The 26,766-nt window shown below is 37.5% G+C and overlaps 2 protein-coding genes across 3 annotated transcripts; one reads left to right on the forward strand and one right to left on the reverse strand.

Moving 5' to 3' along the window:
* Positions 1 to 276: 276 nt before the first annotated feature.
* LOC115417425 (pre-B-cell leukemia transcription factor 1-like) lies at positions 277 to 14,118 on the reverse strand. Its single transcript, XM_030131375.1, has 8 exons — positions 13,852 to 14,118; positions 12,274 to 12,347; positions 7,663 to 7,892; positions 7,403 to 7,593; positions 7,184 to 7,319; positions 5,875 to 6,019; positions 1,636 to 1,764; positions 277 to 854 (listed from the first exon to the last, which is right to left on the reverse strand). The coding sequence occupies exons 1-8, from the start codon at positions 14,073 to 14,075 to the stop codon at positions 850 to 852; spliced, it is 1,134 nt and encodes a 377-aa protein (XP_029987235.1). The 5' UTR covers positions 14,076 to 14,118; the 3' UTR covers positions 277 to 849.
* Positions 14,119 to 18,899: 4,781 nt separating this feature from the next.
* Positions 18,900 to 24,264, forward strand: mvb12a (multivesicular body subunit 12A). 2 transcript variants are annotated; one of them, XM_030141158.1, is made up of 11 exons: positions 18,944 to 19,035; positions 19,107 to 19,152; positions 20,258 to 20,347; positions 21,237 to 21,320; positions 21,438 to 21,537; positions 21,656 to 21,785; positions 22,007 to 22,147; positions 22,713 to 22,816; positions 22,896 to 22,954; positions 23,047 to 23,112; positions 23,224 to 24,264. In XM_030141158.1, exons 3-11 carry the CDS (start codon positions 20,258 to 20,260, stop codon positions 23,308 to 23,310), a joined length of 861 nt encoding a protein of 286 aa, XP_029997018.1. In that variant the 5' UTR covers positions 18,944 to 19,035; positions 19,107 to 19,152; the 3' UTR covers positions 23,311 to 24,264. The 2 variants fall into 2 exon arrangements, with proteins under 2 accessions (XP_029989367.1, XP_029997018.1); XM_030133507.1 differs by lacking the exon at positions 19,107 to 19,152 and having other exon boundaries at positions 18,900 to 19,035.
* Positions 24,265 to 26,766: the final 2,502 nt, after the last annotated feature.

Below are 26,766 nucleotides of genomic sequence, written 5' to 3' on the forward strand. Positions count from 1 at the left end.
AGATTGCCACTGACCCAGAATAGATGTGATTACAATTTGGGAAAGTAGGTCAAAGTTCAAATTTTTTATGAATTAAAAAAAAAAAAAAAAATTCTCACTTACTTATAATGGGATAAATGTGTCTATGCTGTCAGTGTCTATGCTGAAATGACTACACGCATAGACAAGATGACATCCACTTGTTTTGTTTTTTTTTTCTCTTGTTCAGATTTGTTTGCATTTACCTCAGAAGGAGTGATGACAAAGAAATGACAGAAAGAAACAGTTTAGTTCACAAGTTTTATTGTCCAGAAGTCAAAATCACATGGTTTAAAATAATAAATTATACTATCTGAAACTGGACATCCTATCACATAGCCTTTTAAATACTTTGGTTTGGAGGAAAGAAATGTAAATAACTTGTGTATTTTCATCTGACAATAAAAACAAATGCAAACAGTTCTTTTTAGAACCATCACAAGATACAAAAACTGTAATAGGTGATGTGTTTATTCAAATTTTGATTATTTCTGTGGCAACATTTCTTTAAGAACAAGTAAAAGAAAAAAAGAAAAATGAAAAGTAGTTGTAGCTCAATGTGTAAAAAAACTACATCTATGGACACAGCTAATATACTTTTCATCTGAGTGAAACAGTACATTAAAAGTTCCCTTGTTAATTGTTAATGTTATTTTTTGATAAATGAGACACGAGACAGTAAAAAAGATGGCGGTGTCAACCCATTAGTACATTTAATGGGCTTAAAAAATACATAACATGCAGGATACGCTGAGGCAACTCATCAGCTACAAGAGATGGGGTTGACGCTTCCTGTTATGGGGGAGATGGGGAGGGTCTGGCAACCCTTCATCAACCTACAGAAACAAAGTGGGACATGCATAAATCCTCTAACACTACTGTATATCAGTGTATTAAGAGAAGTACTTATTTCAAAGGTGTTTGCTGTTCAGTTTTGTAATAAAAGATATAGATTCATAATTCATAATCAATGCAGGAAATGTTCAGCTGTTATTCTAAGATATCAGTTGTCTTTAACTGTTGTAAAAGATGATCTATAGTTTCATATTTGCTAAATTATGGTTTTAGCAACATGAGAAATATATATCAAATGTGAAAGCTCTGATGTGCTTCAATGTGAAGATGCACCATGGGTCATCTTTTACAGACACTGGAGACATCTTGTACTGTAGAACAAATACTGAAAATTTCATATATTTGTCTTGAATAGTTCTAACTTATTGAGCCTAGCATCTTTTTTCCAATCCACTCATTTTCACCAAAAAAAAAAACAGCTTCAAGCTCCAATATGTCAAAAACTAAAGACAGACGGCTGAAATTTTATATGGTGTTTACTCTGACTGATGACATTATTTTATGAAAGCATGAAGCAAATCAGAAATAGTCAGTTTGGGTAAATGTGATGACTTCACATCAGCATTCAAAAAGACACTGTCAAAAGAGATTTTTTTCCCTTTAAGCAGAATGTAAATTTACTATGACAGCCTCCTTTAGTCATCAGTCTCAGTCTAGGATGTGATGCAGCAGACACACACAAAAGAAATCACAGTACAGCCGCAGGATCTACATCCACTACCAGGTTAACAAAAGAGGAAGGCTGTTACCATGGCTACTCACTTGGACAGTGCATAACTGTAGCAACAGTGTGCCTCTGTGACAACTCACATGGAGACAGTGGAGGAACGGAGTGGCTCTGGGCTGGACTTAACCTCACATCAGGAGTGTAACATTGACCTGGGTATCCTCCTGTTTGTGAACACATCATCAGAAAAAACAAAAACAAGGCTGTGTGAGAATATAATAGGGCTGCACAATACTGGAAAAAACTGACACTGTGATTTTTTTTACCCCGCAATATATACTGCGATATGAAATAGCAGTGTGGTGCCGACATAAATGGTCAAATAAACTAGTTGTGTTACCTGTGGCAACAATTGCAAGGCACTATTGGCTGAGAATATGTGTGTCGATATCATCCTTCTTGTAACCGAAATAATTCCAAATCACTGACAGTGCTTTTCTTTTTTGCACCAAGTCTTCGTTTTCAGTGATTTTCTCTTGTTCGTTGCTCATTTTTCAATGTTGTTACCAGCGACTCACTCCATGTGTAGGGGCGTGGTCTGCTTCAGCAAATTGATTAAGAACGATTGTGATTGGTAGATTGCTGCGCACAGTGTATGTCAGGTACCTTTGAAATGAGATGAGTTCATTTGCCTGCTACATTGCTGTAACTGCGATGTGACTATTGCGCACACGTACATCGCAATGATGATGCTCAAACGAAATATAGTGCAGCCCTAGCATATAATATATAGTAATATCTATATCTATTGTAGATAATTCATTTATCAAGACAGGAGTAGTTGTTTGTTTACCTGCTTTACTAGTTTCAGCTATCTCCTGTAGCCTTCGTCAAAAGTGTCACTATAATGTTGCTGTGACGTGTCTTATAGGCTGCTCAAGAGGGTTGGCCAGACAGCAGGTAAAGCAGGTAAACAAACAACTACCCCTGTCTGGATAAATGAATTATCTACAATTATTGTATGTGGAAGACAGTATGAAACTTTACTAGAATCTATATCTAATTATACACACACTAAACAGTAAGGGACAATTGATTTACCTCCTAAGTCTATCAGATAGCCATCATTAGCAAACACAGGGTTTTCAGTGATTTTGACCCAATTAATTTTATGGTTTGATATTTAGCCAGTGATAAGACAGGTGCACAGAGGGGGTCATTTATTATCAGGTAAAGCCATCTGATTTTAGCTTTATCCACTGAATACATTTACATGCCCAAAATATTTTCCCTGACACCAAAACAGACAAGATTCCTACCAAGCTGTTTACATGACTAATGAAAAGGAACATTCTACAAACAGCTCAGTTTACATGCAGCAATGTGCACATTCTATACACAAAACCCTGTTAATAACTAACTTTTTGCACAGTCAGTGTGTTTTCCTTCCAATCAGATATTTGGGCTGTTCTTTTAGCTAGATATCTTTACCCCAGCTGGTTTACAGTGCAGAAAGCCAGCACATTAAAGCTGCAGTATGTAGGATTGTGGCCAAAACTGGTACTGCAATCACATTCAAAATACTGTAGAACGTGGTATCCTCTCCTCCTCCCCCCAGGCTAGGGGTTGCCAGATCCCGCATGAGCGTCCACTACTAGTGTTTCCTCTAATCCTTGCCACCACACCATAAATTTCATACAAAAAAATCATCACCAGACTTATTCTACATAAGTCTAATATATAAAAGGCCAGGACAAACGTCCTACACACTCAAATGAAAGTTTGCGAAGATTCAGGAGATAGGGAAAAGGGAAATGAGCATTAGGTTTCACTTTTACTACCCGCCGCACGATCGCTCTAACCCCCCCACCACCACCACCGAACCACGGACGCCGAACTACCGACCCGCCCCCGCCCCGACCGAACCACGGACACTGGACTACCGACCCCCCCACCGAACCACGGACACCGGACTACGGAACCCCCCCCTTCCGGACTACCGATCCCCCCCCACCCGCGAACCACAGACGCCGAACTACCGACGCTCCCCCCCCCGACCGAATCACGGACGCCGAGCTACCGAACCCCCCCCCTTCGGATAACACACCGCTAAATGAACAGGTCACTTCCACAGAAAACACTTAACTACAAGGAGCTACCATGGCAAGAGACAAGTCCTACACCGGTACCCGGTCTGTTCACCAGTCCCGGACCGGCAGTCTCTTCACCGGGGCCAGGAGAAGAGACTGCTGCCCGGCCCCGAGACAAGGGACCAGGTGAAGAGGCCGCGACCCCAGCTCTGAGTGGCTCTTACCGGTGGTCAGACTAAGGCAGGGCCAGCGTCAGTCTTCAAATCCTTCTCCTCTTTCAGTCGTCTCCATGTTTCTGAATCATCTTCTATACATCTCCTTGTTTTATTTCTCACTTTGTCACGATGTATTTGGGAATAACAAGAGTCCTTTTAGGTTTAATAACGTCAGACATTTGTGATCAGAAATGTTCCAGCTGCAGCCCACTGGGACCTGGCAACCTGGATGCTGAAAGCCTTCTGACTCTGTGATTAGCAGACAGGTGATGGGCGGAGCCTCAGACCAAAACACACAATGTCAATATAAACATAATTTCAGGGCTGACACTGAGCTTTTCAAATGCAAATATTCTGGCTGGACTACTACTGTCAGTGATATCAGTATTTGAAATGGACATGATTCCTTCATGTCTGGTGACAGTCAAGGCAATTTTACAATTACTTAGAACATAATTCCTACATACTGCAGCTTTAACAACCAAAAGGCCATAACAACTTGAATTGAGATACAGTTTCACAATGATACATCTACACATCGAAATAATGCTCCTAAAACACAAATAATATCTGAACCACCAAAATATCTGAACTGCACAATGCTACTTTAGGAATAAGGCCCTCATTCACGTCAAAAACTGTTTACATGATCTGTACCAAATTCAATATATTGTTAGTAGATTCATTCATTCATTTTCTGAACTGCTTAATCCTCAGGAGGGTCATGGTGATGCTGGAGCCTTTCCAAACATCTGGACATGTCAGCAGTTCATCTCAGGGCTTATTGGTACTAGATATTCAACATAATTACTGCACATTACCCTCAAAAAACCAGTATTATTTTTACGTCATCTTCCATATGCATTTATCTCTACTTTTAACCATTCTGAAGTGATTTATTGGTATTTATTGTAATGTCATCTTTAGGGCTAACGTGTTAATGTGGATTAATCCATCATCATGATTAATCTGATTAAAAATTTTACTGCAATTAACCCATCTGCAGTGCATAATGACTCAGAACGTCTTTGGCAAAGCATTTCACGTAGTTTGTCCAAGTAGAGTTACCATCGCGTATGCGCAAATCGACAGTTCATCTGGTACTGACAGGCAGCAGAACCAACCCATAAAGATGGAAGACACAAAACAACACGTTGGCCCTCTAGATGGGAAATTCGAGTACAAAAAACCCCCAAGACGGAACAGTCGACCAACAGAAAGTAGTACGCACACTCTGCAGGAAGGAGTTTTCTTTTCACTGAAGCACTTCCAACTTAAAATACTACATTAGCATACGTTAGTCGGGGATTCTGCTAGCACTTTGGCTAACACGTCGCCCAGCTTGCAACAAACACGTTAAATGCATATATATATATATATATATATATATATATATATATATATATATATATATATATATGTATATATATATCCCTTTCTTTCTTGAGTCTGTTTGCTCATGCAAAATGAAACGCGATTAATATAGATTAGAAATGAATGATATTTAATCATGATTAATTGAAATTAATCCACAGCAACCCTGTGATTAATCTGATTAAAATTTTTAATCATTTGAAAGCACCAGTTATCTTTTATACTCTGCATTTTTCAGTAAAAATCAGTTATTATCAGATATTTAGTATCGGGATTATGTAAGATGGTAAAAAAAAAAAAAAACTCAAGAGTAAATTCAAAGGTTATTAAATCAGAACTTTTTCAGCAAAATATATCAACTGAGCATAAAAACAAGTGTCTACATCCACTGTCAGTTATCAAACTACATGGGTTTTACTGGTGAATTAATGTTGCAGAAGATGACGGTGTTTCCATGTTCATTATGGAGCCTCTGAACGTCCAAATGGATCATGTCTGATGACCATGAAAAGACGACAAACTGCATTTTACCTGAATTATTTTCATGTATTGTTAGGATTAGTGGTTCAATAGTTATTAAACATTTTAGATCAGTAGATGCTTTTGGTTGTTAGTGACTGTTTAGGTTTTTGAGGGTTGATATGTGTGTTTATACCTGAGTTGGGTGTGGCTGGGGAGTTGTCTTGACTGTAACTGGCAGCATCCATGTCAGCTTTCATAGAATACAGGTTGGCCTCCTCCTGGAACTTAACAATGTTCTTCTTATAACGAATCCTCTTATTTCCGAACCAGTTGGCCACCTAAAAGGTCAAAATAAACGTTATAGATCAGGGGTGTCCAAACTTTTTTTAAAGAGGGCCAGATCTGATAATGTGGAGATTGCCAGGGGCCAGTGGTCCCTTCGGACGTTTTTTAAACAGTAAAAATTGCATATAAACGCGCTGTTCTACAGCAAGTTTATTTTCATTGTCACAATATCATTTTTTTAAATGGCAGTGTAACCAAATCTGAACCACTCAGGTGTGAACAAATTTAAAAAAAACAATTCTGCCTTCCTTTCACATCTGGAGTCAGATAACATAGAACAAACTGTGTGGAGTATCTTAAACATCCAAGAAGTTGATAAAAATCTTAACCCCACATTCATTTAAAACATGACTTATATGAGTAATCGTTACTCATATATTACTCAGTAATGCAAAGTCTGTTAACATTTCAGATGAAAACATATAACTCTTACTCTTGTCTTTCACAAAATTATTCAGAAAGTAATATTTGTGTCACATCTACAAGTACACAACACCAGCAGTTAGAGGCAACTAACCTGGCAACTTGGTAGCCTGTCCTGGTGGTGAATTCACTGAACTCAGGTTCACATGAAGAGTCACTGTTGTGAGTTTAAAGCAGCTTGAATTTGCTTCACTTTTTCGGAGCGCAAACTCCCTGCTAGCTTGTCATATGCGTTAGCATGTTTTATCTGCTATTGTCTCTTTACATTGAATTCCTTAAACAAGGCAACAGTCTGTTGACAAATTAGGCAAACATAATTGCCTCGATTTTCAGTGAAAAAAATTGTACTTCCCATCTCTCCTGGAAGCGGCGGCCCTCACTGTCAACTTCCGTTTTTTTATTTACAGGCGCCGTGGTTAGAAATTAGCGAAAAGGGTTCACGGTAAGGTCACAGAGCCAGATAGAGTTAGAGTGGTGCTGCCACCATGAGGTGAAAGGAGAAACTGCATTTTGAACCTTTTATGATTCATGTACTCGGTTCAACAGTCCAGCGGGCCATAAATAACACATTCTAAAACTGAAGCTGTGGGCCGTATAAAATCTGACCGCGGGCCGTGATTGGCCCCCGGGCCGGACTTTGGACATGCCTGTTATAGATTATAAAGGATTAAGATTTCATTACGCAATATCACGTGTAAGTATCCCAGTATGACCTTTGACCCCATCGTCCTGACCTGAGCAACAGTGATGGAACACTTCTTGGCCAGTTCCTCCTTGGCTTCCTCACTGGGGTAGGGGTTTACCAGGTGGGAGTAAAAATATTCATTCAAAATCTCTGTCGCCTGCTTGCTGAAGTTTCTGCGCTTTCGCCTACGAGTGGAGGGAAACAGAAGGTACGCACTGACAGAAAGCAGACAGTCGCCTTTGAAAACAGCCCTCAGGTGCAAACTAACCTGGCATCCAGGAAGCGGGAGCGGAGGATCATGACAGTTTCACAGGTGTTCTGCTTCAGCTGCTTCTGAATGTCACTGAATTTGCGCTGGATGATCGCCACCATGCACTCGATCTCTTTGGGTGAAATGGGCCGTGTGCGGGACTGTTCCCTCAACAGGTTCATCACATGGTCAGTGAACTCATTGCAAGCCTGCATGAAAGCAATGATGAATTCAGGAAAAATGGCATGACTGGTGGAAATTCACTAGAAATGACCTACCTGCTCGTATTTTTCCAGTTCAGCGTGGTAGATTTGTCGTATCTGTGTGAGCTTCTCTCTGTAGTCTGCATCCTCTAAACTTCCATCATTTGGAGACCCTTCAGCTGCTGCTGCTGCTGCTGCGTCGCCTTTCTCCAGACCTGCAACCCCCTCTGCTAACAGCATGTTGTCCAGCCTCATGAGCTGAGGGTCTGGAGGATCTTCCTTATGACCACTTTGGATCCTGAGGGCTGTGATGTGGAGGAAGTGGACAAAAACTGTCAAGACCACGTCATGTATTGTGTAAACAGGTCAAGTCAAGGTCATGTTAAGTAGTAGAACTCTTATTCTGTACACTAGTAGGAGATATTCTAGAATAGCATTCAAAATCTTCAGGTTCCTTTTTATTATTGTTTTAATTAATGATGTGAACATAATATTTATAGAAGTACAAATACAATCATCATTAATAGTTAAATAAATGATGCTGGAGACATCATCTGCTTTTCTTTTGCAACCAACACACTGCAGAAGCATGTTTCACCACTACACTCATACAAAATAAAGTCCTTAACACTGTCTTATGTCCTTCATGCATGTCCTCGGGAAATGGAACTTGGACAAATATTGGAGAAGTGGGAGAAATATTTCCTGGCAGCAGAGACAGTTGACAGAGATAACACAAAGTACTGGAAGGAAAAGAGCTCCAAAAAAGAAAAATGGTAGGTGTTACTAAGGCACACTGACAGCAAGTCTCCTTGGCATCATGAAGTCAAAATAACCAGACATACATACACATGCTTGTCTGTACACACACACACACACACACCCACACCCACACACAGCTGTTAATTAAAGGTAGCTGTTAAGGAGCAAATAAAGACCCTGTGATAAATGAACGCTCATTAGAGAGGTTGTTAATTTGCACAGTTATGCAAATTAGGCAGCAATTACAAGGTAGTTCCAGGGATCGTCTCCCTTTCATTATCTCACAGTGAGAGGAATGACAGCACTTGGCTTACCTTGACAGCAAACACAGACACACACACATTCAACATTGTCACCGATCTACACAGCACCCAAACTACCAATATGTGCAGTGCACCTATAAACAATAATGATACACCTTCACATAACACGCTCACACAGTATGGATGCACAACATACATTCCTTTCTGGGAAATGTTAACTGTTAAGGATAATAACAATAAGGCTGTCTTGTTGTATTTTGGATTCTTGCAGTAATATTGTTTTACAAAGAGGCTCTTATTTAATTTTGTTTGAATATCGGAATTTAAGATTACACAATGACAACACAAACTCCACTTATGTTGTCTTAATCCTTCTCTTTTCAACAAAAAACTCATTATCATTCATTTTCTGAACCTGCTTTATCCTCACTAAGGTCACGGGGGTCTCTTGGAGCCTATCCCAGCTACATAGGGGCGAAGGCAGGGTACACCCTGGACAAGTTACCAGTTCATCATAGAGCTGACATATAGAGACAATCACTCTCACATTCACACCTATGGGCAATTTAGATTAACCAATTAACCTATCAGTGCATGTCTTTGGGTGGTGGGAGGAAGCTGGAGTACCCAGAGAACCCACACAGACACAGGGAGAACATGCAAACTCCACACAGAAAGGTCCCACCCCCATCGACTGACTCAATATCATGATTTTCATAAAAGTAAGATTCTCTGCAAATGATTAAAAACAACAGCAAGAGCAAAGTTTTACATTTGCCCACATGCCCCAGAACACCCACTGACTTTGTCAAGCAAACAAACTCTGACACACCCAAACAGAGAAATGGGATAAAGTGATTAGTTGCCCTCCGTGATGCCATGTGTTACAACAGTAAAGTAAATCCAGCTGTATGCTCCCAGTTGGGTGGCACGCTGTCTCCCACTGAGAATCTATTTGTTGTGAAGGCTGACAGGGCCGTGGAGTCTGAGATTATCAACTGTCTGTCGGCCCCTTCACTGCCTCTCCGTCAAACCCATCCATCAGTCTGTCCCTCATTCACCTCCCACACCTGTTCACTGTTGTCTCGGATACTGCTGCTTTGTTTTTGTCCTAACTTGAGCACAGAAGTGTTCATAGTAATCCTGACAGCAAAATGTGATTTTAATAAGATAATACAGTTACATGGGGAGAAGAAAGAATGACCAGTGAGAAAGCAGACTCTGTTCTTTGCACTGTTGTTGACTAGTCACTGGTTATTTTTCTGCCCTCAGTGTTTTACTGTTTCCTGACACTTATTTCACTCCTATTTGCCACCGCCTTCTGTGAACTCAGACCATGCCAGTGTGAAAAATCCCAATGGCATTGAGTAGCTTAGTCAACATACTGTCTTAGAAAGTATGTTTCCCTCCTACTGCCAACCTCAGGCTTCATGATTCCAAGCTAAGAATGAAGATTTTAAAAATTCATAAAAAATTTTAACTTTGACCTACTGTCCCAAAATGCAATGAGATCCATTCAGGGTCATTGGCAATCCATAAAATCAATTTGGTATGAATTCGACCAATAGTTTTGTTGCCACAGACATGTAAGATTTCGCCCATTATAAGTAAATAGGAAAAAAAAAAGATTTTTAAAAATTCATAAAAATTTTTTAACTTTGACCAACTTTTCCCAAAATGTAATGCAATCTATTCTGGATCACTGGCAATCTATAAACCAAATTTGGTGTGAATTCAGCCAATAGTTTTGCTGCTAGAGTGTTAATAAACAAACAAACAAACTGAACCAAAAAACAATACCCCTTGCCCTCCCTTCAGGGGGCGGCGTTACAAAGACACTGCAGTGACCGGACTAAAACAGTCAGATAACCACAATTATTATTAATTTTTTTTAACCAAATAAAATTGTTTGGTGTATTTGTACAATAACCATTTCTACATAATTTTCTATGCATTCAACTTTTAAAATGTTACGTCATTAACTGTCAGTTTATTATATATTTTATTTATGTTTTCCAGTGTTCAGTACCAGTAAATAACTCCACTTATTCATAAGGTTTGTGTAATCTAAACTATTGTTAAGGTACTACTGGTATAAAATTAACAGAAAAAGACAAATGAATTGCAGGTATCTATGTGACAATTAATCATCATTTCATTATTATGACAGCCCTTATCAGAAACTAACTGTTCCACTTCTAATATGGAACTGAGAAAAAAAAAATTACTTTTATGGTAATTTTTATAAAATATCAGCAAGAGTGACTAGATAACCAAGCCAGGCTCAAATATTTCAGTGTAATTCTATCAACCACATTGTTTGCTTATAGCGTCACCCTGCTACTATTCAGTTTATTTATGTGATTCACAGTAATAGTTGGACTTCATCATTGTGTCATCTTAACGGCTAATTCCTAATGTTAATCACCCAGATTAGACGATCCTGTTGCTCCCATCATTTTGTCAGTCAAGAGCATCTGATGTTATGATACTCCTCCTGGAGTAGCCCCCGCTAGCATTTGGAGGAGACCATCACCAAATACCATCATCATCATCACCATCATCATCAAGGCAGCCAGCAGAGGATGAATTTTAGAAAAATCCCATCACAAACTGAGGGGCAAGAGAGTGCGACACACTGAGCACAAGAGCAAGAGAGGGAGAAAGAGAGACAATGTGTTAATACGTAACAAGTTCACAAGTAGCAATAGATGAATGAAGGCTATAAAAACATTTCCGGCCTCATGTACAATCTGCTTGTCTGTCTCCAGTCTCTCTCTCAGTCTCTGTCACAGGTGTGTCTTCATACAGCTTTCTGGGCAAATACATGAAGAACAGATTACGCAAAAATCTCTTTTTCCCCTTAAAGGAGTGATGTTTTCCTTTTTTAAATAGAATTATGCATTTTAAAACATTTCCTGTGGTCTACATAAACTGTAAATGTTATGCTTGGGTCTGAATTCTTCATTAATTCAACTCCACAGGTCCATCTTCAACCCTATTTCTGAGTAGTGACACCAGAAAGGTCGTTTTGAGCGCTGGCCCTTTAAATGCAAATGAGCCACTTCATGCCCCACCCCCTCCAGATTGTTGACAGTGCTGCTCTGTCCTGTTCAACCAACAACTGAACATTTTAGGTTATCGGCTCGAAGTTTGGACATATTTTCAGTATGGACTACAACCGCTGCTGCTGATAAACAATTATGTCCTACTTGGAGAAATGTTCATCGGAAGTTTTGACCTGATATGTGCAAATCTCGTGACGTAACTAGTTGTAGATGTAACAAATTAAGAAGGAATTAAAACAGGTTGTAGAAATCCACTTGCCAAAATGAATATAAAGATAGCTTTGCAGCACCTGGAGGGTTCAAATTAAAACTTTTGGAACTATTAGGATCCAAATACACAAATAAATGAACCAAAGACTAATAAGAGTGGGTTTAGCAAAATATGACCCCTTTAAAGCTATATTCTTAACCATGTTTTCCAAATAACATAAATCACTTATGCATCAGATGCTGTGAGCAGATTGAGTCTACACAGGCTATGTAACAATGCAGTTAATCTGAAGATCTATCGATGTCATTATTCTCTTAATTGCATGCAACCGTTTTTATGCAGTGGCTGAAAAGTAAATATCAAATAGAAATGTATAACACACCTGTCTGGTCTTTGATTTCACACAGGACACTGAAGAGGGCAGGCTTCATTCTGTGGCAGTTTAAAGCATGTTTCCTTGTATGGACAGACACAGACAGAAATATTAATTTACATACATTCCTGGGACCACCAATGTGGAGACAAGCCCGAGTGCATAGCTTCTGAAGTCACACCATAATAAAAGAGACTCCATCACACCAACTGCTTCCTCATCCTATTGTCTGTAGTGTTGAACATTATGAGTATGAATTAAACCAGTGGCTCCCAAACTTCTTCAGTTCAACATCCAAAATGAAAATGCTTCTAATGTTTTAATGTTTCCTTGTGACTCTAACTCACAAAAATAAATCATGAGTTGCCATGAAAGTGTCATTTTAATGCTATCTTTTGTCTTCTGGCATCTCTAGCGTCATTTTTACCTTGTTGCATCTTTCACATCATGTCTACCTTGTGTCTATTTTTTTTGTGCCTTTTATAACTTTGATCAAAATTATTATTATCACATTATTGCTATTTATTAAATATTCTGTATACACTGTTGCCTGCCTATAAAGTTGGAATAATTTTGTTTTCAGACACATTCCTCATTTTATTCTTATTTTTACACATCACTTATCACCTCTGAACAGGTGCAACGAGTCCCAGTTAGACTTTATCTATCAAGCATAAATCACATTGTCACAATCTTTTCATAAGATGAGGTACACGTATTTTATTCCAACTTTGGGGGCAACATTGTAAATATGTCTTTCTATTCCAGTGTTTTTCAACCTTGGGGTCAGGACCCCACGTGGGGTTGCCTGGAATTTCTAGTAATTGATTAAAAAAAAAAAAAAAAAAAAATTACTAATAAAAATATATTGTGAGTTGACAGAGACAATCACAATCCATAAAAGACATGACAAACTGTGAAGCTGAAACTGAAGCACTGTGGTACTGTTTATCTTTTAAATGTTCATTGTGGTCGGTTTCAGATGCTGCAGCTCTTTTATAATTCATAGTTTGAGTTATTGTTTGTTCAGTATTAATTGTCAGCCTTGTAAATCCAAGCTGGACTGACTGTACATATCCTGACCAAGGAAAATAAAATTCTCACTTTGTGCAGTAAACTACACCTGGCTTTTCTGCCTCTGTCCATAATAATATAGATTATATAGACTAAATGTCTTCTAAAATTAACATTTATTTGCTACACAGTATAGCAAATTATTACATGATCAAAAACAAATTAATTTTAGCAAAAAAAAAAAAAAAAAAAAAAAAGTCTCCATATTGAATGCCTGGGGTCGCCAGAAATTTATGATGTTAAAATGGGGTCTCGAGCCAAAAAAGGTTGGGAACCACTGGTCTATTCTGTTCTGTTCTATTATGTGATTATTTTACTGGTCCAGCCCACTTCAGATCATATTGGGTTGCATGGGGCCCCTGAACTAAAATGAGTTTGACGCTACTGCTTTATACACAGTATTTTGGTCAGTGTTGGATGTTACTGCTGTGTATTATAATGATGATTTACTGTGCAGGTCCATATCAAACTGTTCCTCCTGCTCTTTCAGCCTCATCTGGACTCAGTTATTACCTGGCCTGGGCCTCATCCAGACTCTCATCTGTGATGTTCATGATCTGCTGGAGCATGTCAGCGATGTCCTGCTGCGACTGGCCATGGTTTGGGTGTGTTGTCCTCATGTGGTCTGGATCATGCTCAGCCTCTTGAGGAAGTCCAGATGCTGCACTGTGACCTGACATGATGTGGGCCTGGTCTAGAGGCTGCCTCGGCTGTGGTGCAGATCCCAGTGTGGACATTGAAGGAGGAGGACCACAAAGTAAAAGGCTGAGCTGGAAAACCCCAAAGGCTGGAAAGTTTCCCTAAAAAACATTTAGACGTCAGAGAGTAGTGTGTCCTGTTATTACTCCCCCACATAAAAGGCAGAAACTACTGTAGATTAACCTATTATTTATTTAACAATGACTAACATTAAAATAAGATCAGCAGCCTGGGATCTGAGGTTAGTACATCAACGGGCTATTTTCTAGGCAGCTTTTTTCCTAACATAGGAAAGGAAAAAAAGAAAAAAACAAGTGGTGCCAGGCACAAGAAACCCTGCCTCTCACACATATTGTATCTTATTTTGGCATTGATCCAGCTGATGTCATCATGTCTACGCGTGTGCTGATGTCAGCATATGAACTGACTCTATATATGTGCCAAGATTTAAGTAAATTGAAACAAAATTGATGTTTTTATAGACATTTGAAATTTTGCCCACTATAAGTTACAGAAGACGATTAGGGCCAATGGGGGAAAAAGGTCATTTTTTTATTACTATAATTATTCGGAGAAAAAAGTCAGAATTCTGAGATTAAAGTCAGAATTCTGATTTTAAAAAAAGTAAGAGTTCTGGGGAAAAAGTCAGAATTCTGAGATTAAAGTCAGAATCTTGAGATAAAAATCGGAATTCTGAGATTAAAGTCAGAATTCTGATTTTTAAAAAGTTAGAATTCTGGGGGAAAAAAAGTCAGAATTCTGACTTTTTCTCAGAACTCTTTTTTTTTTTTTTCTTACATTCAGGGAGAGTGTCACTTTTGCTTTCTGACATGCAGGAGTACATCAGGCTGAAATAATGAATTTAGGTGACTTTAAGTAAATGGGAGGGGGGAAAAAAAAAATTAAAAATTAATAATAAAAAAATAATAATAATAATAATAATAACTTTGACCTACTGTTCCCAAAATGTAATGACATCTATCTCTGGGTCACTGGTAATCTATAAACCCAATTTAGTGTGAATCAAACCAATAGTTTTGCTGCTAGAGTGTTAACAAATAACCAAACAAGGAAATAAACAATCCAATCCAAAAACAACACCCCTTGCCTGCCCTTCAGGGGTGGGGTAACAAGAGCGAAGAAGCTTCCACAGAAAACTAGGCTACCTGAACACAGAAGATGGAGTGGACAACACATGTGAGAAACAGACTCCTTCACAAATCAGCTGTTTTTCAAAACAGAAGGAAGACACCGCAGATGAATGAGTCAATCCCTGGATGGAATGGAGCTACAACTTCTTAATGAATAAGTGTTTAATAATGGGCTGTCACCGCCTTCTCCGTCTGCTCTTCTTCTCGTGTCCTGCAGATCTGCACACTCATTAAAAGTGTTCACCCACGCAGACACCATGCAAACAGCTGTGGACGTCCAAGAGTACCACAGATCCTACGATCGGCGTGTGTATTTAGGTTTTTATTGACCGCACGGTTTTCTCTCAGCTGTTCCACTCCTCCCACAGAGACGCTGCATGCCGTCAAGTTCGTCAAAATGTAAGAAAACCACTTCCACAACTCCAACTCCAACATAAAACTTGAGTCAAAAGAAACACGCAGCCCTGCAAAAATATCACATCAGTGGTCTTGGTCTATGTAGGTGTATGTTTTAATAAAATGAACTTTTTTTTTTTTTTTCTAGAAATTAGTCCCATTTTTCTGAAATTCCAGATAAATGTTATAAAATAGAATGTTTGTTTTCAGAAAATGATCCATTCACATTACTGTATGGGACAGGGGTGTCAGGCTCATTTTGGTGCAGGGGCCACATACATTAAGGGGTCCAATACAATCTGAAGTGGATCGGACCAGTACATTAACAGTATAATAACCTATAAATAATAATGCCAAATGTTTGTCTTTGTTTTAGTGCAAAAAAAATATAAATGCCATTTTAACAATATTATGTCTCAGCTTCTCAGATCAAAGATCAAAACATTTAGTAACAGGCATTGTAGGTGCCATTTGCTTATTTCAGTTCTGTTATTAATTACTGAATAGTGATTTTATAATTTTATTTTATTTTTAAAAAGGTGTTTTTGGTTGTTGTGTGTGCCAATGGGCGGAGCTTGGGGTGCGCGACAGGGCTAGAAGGTATACGGCATTAGGGCCGAGGAGAGCTGACGGTTTTTCTGACCGTATTCGGAACGTGTTCTGGTGGTTGCGGACGTTTTGTTTGTATTTTTGCCGTGTTTTGGACAGTATAACGTAAGATAGTGGAACTCTGTATGTATGTGCTTTTGTTTTCGTATTTCTGTTTAATAAATCGAAGAAGACGAACTTTGTGGAGGACACACTCTTTTAACACGAGTCAGCCATAAGCTCCAAGTGGAAGGTTTTATTGGAAAACCTACAGGCATAATATTGTTAAAATTCAACTTTTTTTTTTTTTTTTTTAAGAAATTTCAGGTTCATGTTTTGTTAGATTCTACACACTTTTTTAAAGGATAGTTTGTATATGTAAACAGTTTCAACATGCAGTTTTAGTTTTTTCACACTAAAACAAAGAGAAAAAATTGGAGTCGCTGTTATTTAAATATTATAACATTATTATTTTGATGGTCCGATCCACTTCAGATAAAACTTGGGCTGCATATGGCCCCGGAACTAAATGAAGGAAACACCCTTGACTGTCAGAATCTTTAGCGTAATATTTGTATTTCACAAATTGATATTGACAAACATTACTTTGCACCACAATTTATTTCGCCAGTTAAATTTTGTGTTATTTTGTGATGTTATTAAGGGCTGCAACTAATGATTATTGATAGTTTTGGTTGGTTAGTTCTGTTGGTCAGTTCTGTTGGTCAGTTTTTTCAGTAAACTGATTGTCTGCTCTATATTATGTCAGAAGATAGAGGGAAAAAAAACCCTAAGATCGTAAAACCAAGATGTTAATCTCAGATGTCTTGTTTGGACCCCAAACCGAAAGATACTGTAGGTTACTGTCATAGATGAGGTAAAAGGAGGTAAGAAATAAGAAAATATTCACATTAAAGGGTCTGGATTATGAGAAATTTGTCTTGCAAAAATACTTAAACTGATTTTGATCATAAAGTTGTAGGGTAATGATAATTAAAAACAAAGGGATTCATTTCAGTAACTGTTGTAGTTTTTACAGTGATTAGACCCCAACAAACTAAATGTAGAACAAAAGAGGATATTTGTACACGACAATGTACTGAAACAATGCTTTATATATTCATGTCAATCCAATTTTGCTAAAAAAAAATAAATAAATAAAAAAAATCTACTAATAATAATACACCTATTCTGTAGCTGCGAGTTTTTATGTTAATTTCACTTTGCATTTCTGTAAGCACAAACGCACCTTTAAAAGCCCAAACAAGGGCTGGTGCTTTTATTTTGAAGATAACTTGAATGTATTTCCGGTTCTACTGTGTCTCTGTCTGTTTACTTGACTCTCCTACTATCAGTATGTCGGCGGGCCTCGGGGAATGCTGCAGTTACAACCGAATCCACAGTGTGGCCATCATCTCACTATGGAAACGCTGATGTTGTTTGTTGTGTGATGACCAAAAGGTACACACCTCAAACACTGACTGATATACAATAATGACATGTAGTCTAATTGGTGGTTTTGGGTGGACTATAAATTCTGTTTCTTCAGTTTTGTTTGCTTTTTGCCAGACTCTCCTCTCCTATGGTGGATGACACCAAATATCTGTCCAGGGTTAGAGGTCTGATACAAAGCAGTTTATGTAAATATTCAAGGTAGCTCAGACTTTCGAAGCAAGAATAGATGGTTAACGCAATATCCCAAATACTGATGGGGTTTGTGTGTGACTTGAATTGTTGCATTTCTAAATAACTTAGAATTTCATCCACCAATATTCATCTTTCAGCTATGCAGCATTCCCTCCAAATATCAGTAATTTTTGTTCATGTGTACGAATATCATACGAGTTTGTCATGCACTTCAGTTCTGTTCCCATTGATATACGTGTTTCAAAATCCATCCAGGTTTCCCTTGGCCTTCCAGACATGTGATGAAGACACACTGATGCACTGATGGTCTTCTCATCTTTGGACCCATAGATTCCGGCAGGTTTGTCCTCATTAACTGAACCAACCAATAAAGCGGACTGTTCTGAAGGAAATCACTTTCATCTTTTCCAAGACAAAGCATGCCAACTGCTTCACGTCCCCCAGTTGCCAGCCCCTGTGGTCTGCTTTACATGTTGCCATGCCAACGGGAACCTGAGCACCCCTGGATGTTGGGGCTGAATTTTGTTATTGAACATTGCACATATTTACAGAGAATTAAATTTGCTATGAGATAATAATGAGTTTTATTGTACAGTAAATTTTTGTGAATCAGTCTTTATGTTGAAAAGACAGTTATCCACATTGTTTTTATCTGTATTTAAGATCTGCAGAATAAAAAGAAAATACAATGCAAAATGAGGAAAATGGAAAGAAAATGAGGGGGGAAATGTCCTAATGATATTCTGAAATGTCTTATTTGGACTCCAATCCAAAGATATTCATCTTACTATCATAGATGAATTATGAAATAAGAAAATACTTTCATTTAAGGAACTGGGATGAGAGAAATGTGTCCTTTCTGTAGATAAATAAATAAAAACATGAACTGTTTTCACATCCTTTGTTATTTCAATACATGCAAAATTCAATAATATCAATTTTAACACACACTGCACGTGGAAAATACTAGAAAACAGCGATGAAAATGACAAATATTGTGCTTAAACCTTTGTAATGCTGCCATCTAGTGCTCCTATGGGAAACGTCGATTTATTCTGACGTATAGTCCTGTGGCATGATGGGAGATGGAGTACTCCAGGATTCAGTACTTCCTGCTTTGGAGAGGAAGAGCAACATATTTCGGCTGACAACTAAAAAGTTGTGTCTCTGATAAACCACGTCACCTCGAATAGAAGAAAGTGAATACAGACCAAGGGTGAGTGTGTATTTTTCGGATTATTTAAGTCTGTTTGCGAAGTAAGACGAATAAAGCTAATTTTTTAACAGGAGTCCAGTCAAGTTTGGTCAGTGGAACAGATGTTGCTATTGTGAGGTGAGCTCGGCTTGACATGAAAACATCGAATATGACCCCTAACTATTCTTCATATGTGATTTTACACAGGTTGTCTTTATTGTAAGCTTTATTGGCATAGTTAAACGTCTTCTGCTGTGTCAGTGTTGTTGAAAAACTGTTAAAGCTCAGCCAGGGTTCACAGTATCTGCATCTGGTAGGTATTGATTTCCCACCGATACCAAAATAGAGCCACACAAAGTATTACGTATGTTAACCTATATATAGACATGCCAGTAAATACATACCTAAATGTACTTGCATCTCACAACAAACAGGATTAGCAGATTCACTTGTTAAAATCCAGTCAATTTAAATGACATCACTTTGACTGATTTTCATTTTTGCTCAAACTGTTAGACATTCTATTCATAACTGAAAAATCTCTAATAATGTTAAATTAACTAACTGTGTCATGTATTTGGACTTTTAGATAATGTAATTATGAACTCCCATCACTAAGATTTCAGTTTAGCTTAATAAGTTATCACTTTATATAGATTGCATGTAACTCTGAGGCTGACAAGAAGGATTTAGACAAAGTTAGACAATGTATTAGAAGGATAAGTGAGATAAACTGTCATTTTTTCAAGAAGGTACTTACGCAGAGCTTGAAACAAACCACTCCTCACTCGCTGAAGCTGAAGCTAAATGTTTGTGCTGAACCAGTTTGTGTCTGTCCTTAAAAAGTAATAAGATGATGTTTTAGACTGAATGGGATCTTTCTGTTGTAAACAATGTGGCTTAGAGATAATATAAATTCTTGGAGTGAATTGTCGCCTGGTATCCATTCTTAAGTGCCTACTTTATATCACATGACTGTAGTTTGAGTCTCATGATGCCATTCAGTCCTGCAAGAAGCTTACATAGAGCAAATGAAAGACAATGGGGAGTATCGGTCAGCAGATTATTATTATCACAAAATTTAATTTATTATTACTTGGCTGGCATCCGCATAAATAAAACTACTTTAAAATACAAAATCAGATTCATATATTTAGGTCTGCATCAATCATTAAAACATTTTTGTTATTGCTGACCTTCTCTGCTTCCTAAAATACTCATTTAATTCCTCTTTTTTTCTCAGATGTCCTTAATGGAGCATGGGGGAGTCCGGCCATTGACAGCTCTGGCCTGGACCTCCAACAGCAGCACTTGTCCCAAAGATTTCACAGTGGTATGAAGAGATATATGTTAATTGGATGTTTATATTATGCCCTATGTACAGTAGTCCACAGTCATTACAGCAGCAAAATAAAAACATTTTAAAACTTTTTCAAGTAACATGAGTTACTTAATTCGTTAACAGTTTATATGACAACATATTGTGAATTCCTAAATAGGCAGGCATCTATGATGCAGTTTAAATTTCACAAACTGTAATTATAGTCTAGCCATTTGTAGACAAAAGGTTAGAAATCTTATATAGTGTGTCAGCAAAAATGAAGAAAATACTGTAACTTGTAGCGTTTAAGTTCAATTAAATATTGAAAACACAACAGTTTGTGTGTTTGTATGACTCAGGAAACTGAGTGAAATGTTTTACTGATAGTAAATCACTTTCTCTAAAGGTCTGGAGTGAAAAAAGGAACTAATGAATGTGTTAATTGTATGTTTGTGTAGTGACTTATATATAATAGGACTATTTCAAGAATAGTTGTGACTATTGTGACATCAGCTGATATGTTCAACACCAACCATAATTATTTCTTTACCTTTATTTAATCAGGAAAACCTCATTGAGATTAAAAATCTCTTTTCCAAGCGTGTCCTGGCCAAGACGGGCAGCAGTGCATTAAATTGTTACAGACACAAACTTTCATACATAAAAACAAAAATAAGTGTTCAATACATAAAAAAGCACAAAATCAGCAATCTGTGGTTTGAACTCTTTTTCTCAACATTTGTTTGTTACATTTTACATATTATTTTTTACATATTCAACACTTTACAACTACAACTTTTTTTGTGGCTGTTATGTAATAGACTACCAGTCAGTAAGTTTTAGTGAGTACCTGAGGGGCAAATCTTCAGTGAAATACCATCTTTCTTCATGCATTCTGCAGATCAGCATCACAGAAGATGGAGCAACAGCAAACTTCACGCGCAGCTTTGGGATGAAGTCAGGATATTACCTCTGTTACAGCAAGGTAACAGATGTCAACAAAGGGAGATGTCTGAGTTTTTTTAACTAGCACCTTTGTTTGCATCTTTGCTTATTGTTGCTGTGTTTGAAACATACACTCTTTGTTTCTTTTTTTCTGTAGGATTTATCAGGTGGTATGGTACTGTCAGACATTCAACTTATATCAGACAAGGACTCTATTCCTCATGGTTACTGCTATATAGCGGAGTATCTTGAACCGAGTGAGTACATCCACATATATACACAGATGGATACACATCTCTAATACAGTACAGATACATATACACATGTCTGAGTGGTTTGCTTACAGACGCCTATGGTATGTGTTTGTGTATCCAGGGGCCACTGTGTCAAAGAAGAAAAGGGTGTGTGTACGTGTCGTCCCAGTGGGCAGCGTGGATACAGCTGTGTTGGATGTGAAACTGACAGCCAAAAGCAAAATGATGTTGCAACACTACACATATGTGGGGTTGGTGGCACTAGGGAATACAATTTGACTTAAACACATTTTTGTCAAAGAATGACATTCTGGAGCATCTGCTACAGCTGTTGCTGTTTTGCTTTCTTGGAAAATATATGTGTTGCATCAACACAAATTGTGTTGATTAGTATGAAGGCACTTGATTTTGACTGCACATCCAGACCTTGACTGGTGATTTTACGATTTTGTTTACCATGTCTTTACCACAGAGACATCCATGGCTACGTATTGTGGTGTAGAAAGGGGCCTTTTTCTGGCCCCATGCCTCAAGCTAAGCCCCGTAGTGTCAGCCTAGACCTCCGCAAACTATCCCTGGAGCAGTCATCTGGTCCGTTGCCTCTCAGACCCAGGTACAGCTGATGGCAGAGGAGTCCCTCTGTTTCAATAATTCATCAAGTACATTTATTTCATGAATCAGTAGTGAACATGATTCAACATTCAGTGCAGGGTCTACACATATTTACAAAGGCAAACTATTCTATTTATTCATAACTGCCTCTAAACTGTAACAGACAATTTAATTTTGGTCTCAGTTTTTATCTGATTAAATCTAACAAATGTTGTATCCAAATACCATGGTTGGACAGTATATTGAAATATGTTGAAATAATTAGATTTATGGAGGTTTTGCTTTCTGAAAATCATGACAGAAAAATGCCTAAATTGAAAAGTAGAGATAATTCCTCTGGAGACCTTTCTTCCTCAACAAAAACTTAAAATACAACCTGTTTGCGGTTTGTCAAATATCTAATGAGCTTTAGTAAAGAAAGAGCATGTTTTCACTTCAGTTCTTGTAGCCAGAAAATAATCCATTCAAATCTTCAATTATTACTAGATTTAATTTTCTGGCTGTATCGCCCAGTTCTGTCTAGCACTGTTACTCATGGCCTTGATTTATCTCGTCTGTCCTCACAGTAACCCTCCTCCATTGCCACCGGGCAGACTGAGTCAGAGACGCTGCAGCCTCCACACCAAGGACAATGACAAACCTGCAGATGGCAGCATGCAGGGAATCACAGGTACTCCATGTTTTTCCTCAGACTATGTTACTGAGCAGGAAAAGCCACTCACTACCTCATTGACCTGATTCCTCTGCAGCTCTAGATGGAGTTCCTTTCAGCCTTCATCCAAAGTTTGATGTTCAGACGAATGGCACGGTGCGTAATATCAATAAAAGTGATCATTAATTAATTTGTTCAGTCTCCCCTAATCATTTGATGTGAAATTGGATTTATATTTTGATCGATAGGGTTCCCAGCTGAACTCTCAATTAAACAACATTCGTATAAAGTCTCTCCAGGACATTGAAAATGAGGTAATGTTGCATCCTTCTCTCCTTTCCACCTTTTTATTTCAGATTTTGTAGATAAAGTTTGTCAGGAAAAGATAAGATCAACTAACAGTTCTGTATATGTTTCCCATTTAGTACAACTACACTTTTGCTGTTGAAGAAAATGCTGCAAAGAGGACCAGACCGTCGGTTCCAGCAGGAGGCGCCTCTTCAGCTCAGTGACCTTTGCACTTTATCAAAGGCTTAATATGAGACTTTTTGCATTAAAAATGAGTCTTCAGGGTCATATCTCACATTCTGGTACAACTGAATGATCTGGATCTGGAACAATAAGCTAGAGAAAGGTTCTGTTGTTACAGGGTCATGTAAAATTTCATCCATGAGTGCGATGCTTCTACCTAATAATGAGAACAATCAAACCCTAAAGCCAGTGGAAATGTTTCACTGTTTGTTTATGCGTTTCCTTTACATTCCATTTTCTTTATCCATCATTCTAAGTCCTTAACAGGGAATCATTAAGCTGTCATTTGCCAAAGGAATGGACTCTATGAATGAGATCATACACCTAATTGTTTTATGTTTGTATAAAGAAGGTGTAACAGGGTTTAAGATGTAACGAGTTATTGTATCTCAAGTATCAGCCATTTGGGAGTATTCATCTGCAGTAATAAAACACATCATCTTTACTTTATAGACTTCATTTCAAGCTTAAGGCTAACTGTAACTCTATACATACATTGTCACAAAAGTATAACTAATGGACAGTGTGTGCTGTTTTCTCTGTAGCATGTTCTTTGCACATTTTTCTAACGTTCGGTCAGTGCTTTTTGTGGATACACTTTGCTGCAGATGATGTTTATCTAAACTCCATAGATATTCCAAAATATTTACATGTTGGATTTATAGTGTTTTTCTTCTATTAAGCTGCCATCATTAAAAAAAATGTGTATGCCATTATAAGGCGAAAAGAACTAAGATGAAAATATTATTGCTCTTTTTTTTATAGTGGGACCACTGCAAGATATATGGCTTAAAACCGAAGTTTTGGAAAATACAGTCTTACATTTATTTATGTTACTGGGCAATGCGTAACGTTACGTTCTCTTTTTATCTGTATAGCAAGCTTTATTCTGCATGGAGGGAAAAAAATTCAAATAAACACTACTTAAAGTATGTTGTTTTTGATTGGCTCATTTACTTCTTTAACCATTTTATCCTTTACAAGTTCATCATAGGGCTGACACACACACACACACACACACACACACAGATGAACCACTTACTCGCACATTCACACATGAGTGATTTAAAGTGACCTGTCAACCCTATTAAAGTGTGTGTTTTTGGACTGTGGGAGGAAACATAGTCATGTTGTGTCATTGTGCTTTTTGATATAAACTCTATAATACCCAACGGCTAAAGCTTTAGCTAATCTACAGAAGGGGTGGAATGTCATTTGATTTGATTTGAGATTTGAGACAAGTGTTGAACTTCAGTCTAAATTTTAGGAGCTTCTTCCATTGTATGCAACTTTGTATTTCTACTCTGCTACATCTCAGAGGAAAATATGATATTTTTCACTCCAAAACATTTGTCTGAAAGCTTTTATGACTTCTGTTTCTATATCCTCTCTCTCCTGGGAAAACTAAATAACTCTGAATGTGTGTTTCTGAGCATTTCTTTAGTGTTTTTCCTTCATGGGTGGAGTAAATTCCTCTTGGATTGTCTGGAAAACATACTGTCACAAAGCTGCTTTTTTTTCCCTATGTACTGAAATATGTATGCAGATATTTACCAGGTATGAACTATTAAACTGAAATAAAGACTACAACTAATAGTTCAGGGTCCACGTACAGCCCAATTTGATCTAAACTTGGCCAGTAACATAATATAATAATCTATAAATGATGACACCAAAGTTTTCTCTGTTTTATAGTAAAAAAAAAAAAAAGAAGTAAAATTACAAGATGAAAATATTTACATCAATAAACTGTCTTTTAAAAAATGTGAACAACCATGAACAACCTGAAATTTCTTAAGATAAATAAGTGCAATTTTAACAATATTATGTCTCAGCGTATCATTTACACATGTGCATCACAACTTGGAGTTCACAGTGGGTCTCAAAGACACAAAACATTTAGTAACAGGCAGAACATTGTTTAAATTGCACTTCTCATATTTGTTCAAGTTATTTGATTGTTTTGCAAATGGATAGTTTCCAAATATAAACATTTACATGCAATTTTACCTTTTTTACACTAAAAGACAAAAATCTAGAGTTATCATTATTTATTCGCTTATTATGATCATGTCTTACTGGTCCGGCCCACATAAGATCAAATTGGACTGAATGTGGCCCTTGAACTAAAATGAGTTTGCAACCCTTAATTTACTACAGAAGAGGATTAGGGCCACTGGGAAAAAAAAAAAAAAAGATCCAATATCCAATATATATATTTTTATTATGAGATTAAAGTCAGAATTGTGAGAAAAGAGTCAGAATTCTGAGAAAAAGAGTCAGAATTCTAAGAAAAAAGTTCGAATTCTGACTTCAATATCAGAATTCAGACTTTTTTCCTCAGAATAATAATTTAAAAATTATTGGAACTGAATTATTTTTTTTTTCCCAAAGGCCCTAATCCTCTTTCATAATTTACAGCAATGCGTTGTATTCTTTTCTAACATATTCTTTATTTAAGTTTTACTGTTCAGTGCAGGTAAGGGGGAGAAAACTGATGACATAAAAAATATATATATATACAGGGTGGGGAAGCAAAATTTACAATGAACATTTAGTTGTTTTTTCTCAGCAGGCACTATGTCAATTGTTTTGAAACTAAACATATATTGATGTCATAATCATACCTAACACTATTATCCATACCTTTTCAGAAACTTTTGCCCATATGAGTAATCAGGAAAGCAAACGTCAAAGAGTGTGTGATTTGCTGAATGCACTCGTCACACCAAAGGAGATTTCAAAAATAGTTGGAGTGTCCATAAAGACTGTTTATAATGTAAAGAAGAGAATGACTATGAGCAAAACTATTACGAGAAAGTCTGGAAGTGGAGGAAGCAACAAAAAACGTACCAAAGCTTTTATTAAAGCTCTCAAATCCAAAATCCTAAAGGATCCAACCAAATCCATGAGAAAAATGGCAACTGAACTTGAGGTAGACAACAAGACCGTTAGAAATGCAGTAAAATATGATTTGAAGTTAAAATCTTACACAAGAACACCAAAACACTTGTTGACAACAGCAACAAATCCAACTTTAGCAATTTTTGGGAATCATGTTTATGGCCGCCTTCTAGCCCAGATCTAAACCCTCTGGATCATGTTATTTGGGGCGTTTTAGAACATGCTACCAATAGAACATCACACAGCAATGTCGACTTTCTTAAAGATACTATTAAAGAAGAATGGGAGAAGTTGTCACCCGGATATTTGAGGAACACTTGCGCAAGTTTCAGGAAGCGTGTGAAGGCAGTTATTGAGAAAGAAGGAGGACACATAGAATAAAAACATTTTCTATTACGTCAATTTTCTTGTGGCAAATAAATTCTCATGACTTTCAATAAACTAATTGGTCATACACTGTCTTTCAATCCCTGCCTCAAAATATTGTAAATTTTGCTTCCCCACCCTGTATTACAAACAAAAAATAAAATAAA

Source organism: Sphaeramia orbicularis, chromosome 1, assembly GCF_902148855.1.
Source record: "Sphaeramia orbicularis chromosome 1, fSphaOr1.1, whole genome shotgun sequence".
NCBI classification, from domain to species: Eukaryota; Metazoa; Chordata; class Actinopteri; order Kurtiformes; family Apogonidae; genus Sphaeramia; species Sphaeramia orbicularis.

Bases quoted from the DNA above. Each gene is read 5' to 3' on its own strand.
- LOC115417425 (XM_030131375.1), bottom strand. From the start codon at position 14,075: ATGTCCACACTGGGATCTGCACCACAGCCGAGGCAGCCTCTAGACCAG. The intron at 7,320-7,402 runs GTTAGTTTGCAC...CTCCACTCGTAG, and splicing joins TCCCGCTTCCTGGATGCCAG to GCGAAAGCGCAGAAACTTCA. The intron at 1,765-5,874 runs GTATAAACACAC...GTTCACAAACAG, and splicing joins CCCAGCCACACCCAACTCAG to GAGGATACCCAGGTCAATGT.
- mvb12a (XM_030133507.1), top strand. From the start codon at position 20,258: ATGTCCTTAATGGAGCATGGGGGAGTCCGGCCATTGACAGCTCTGGCC. The intron at 20,348-21,236 runs GTATGAAGAGAT...TGCATTCTGCAG, and splicing joins GTCCCAAAGATTTCACAGTG to ATCAGCATCACAGAAGATGG. The intron at 22,148-22,712 runs GTACAGCTGATG...CTGTCCTCACAG, and splicing joins CCGTTGCCTCTCAGACCCAG to TAACCCTCCTCCATTGCCAC.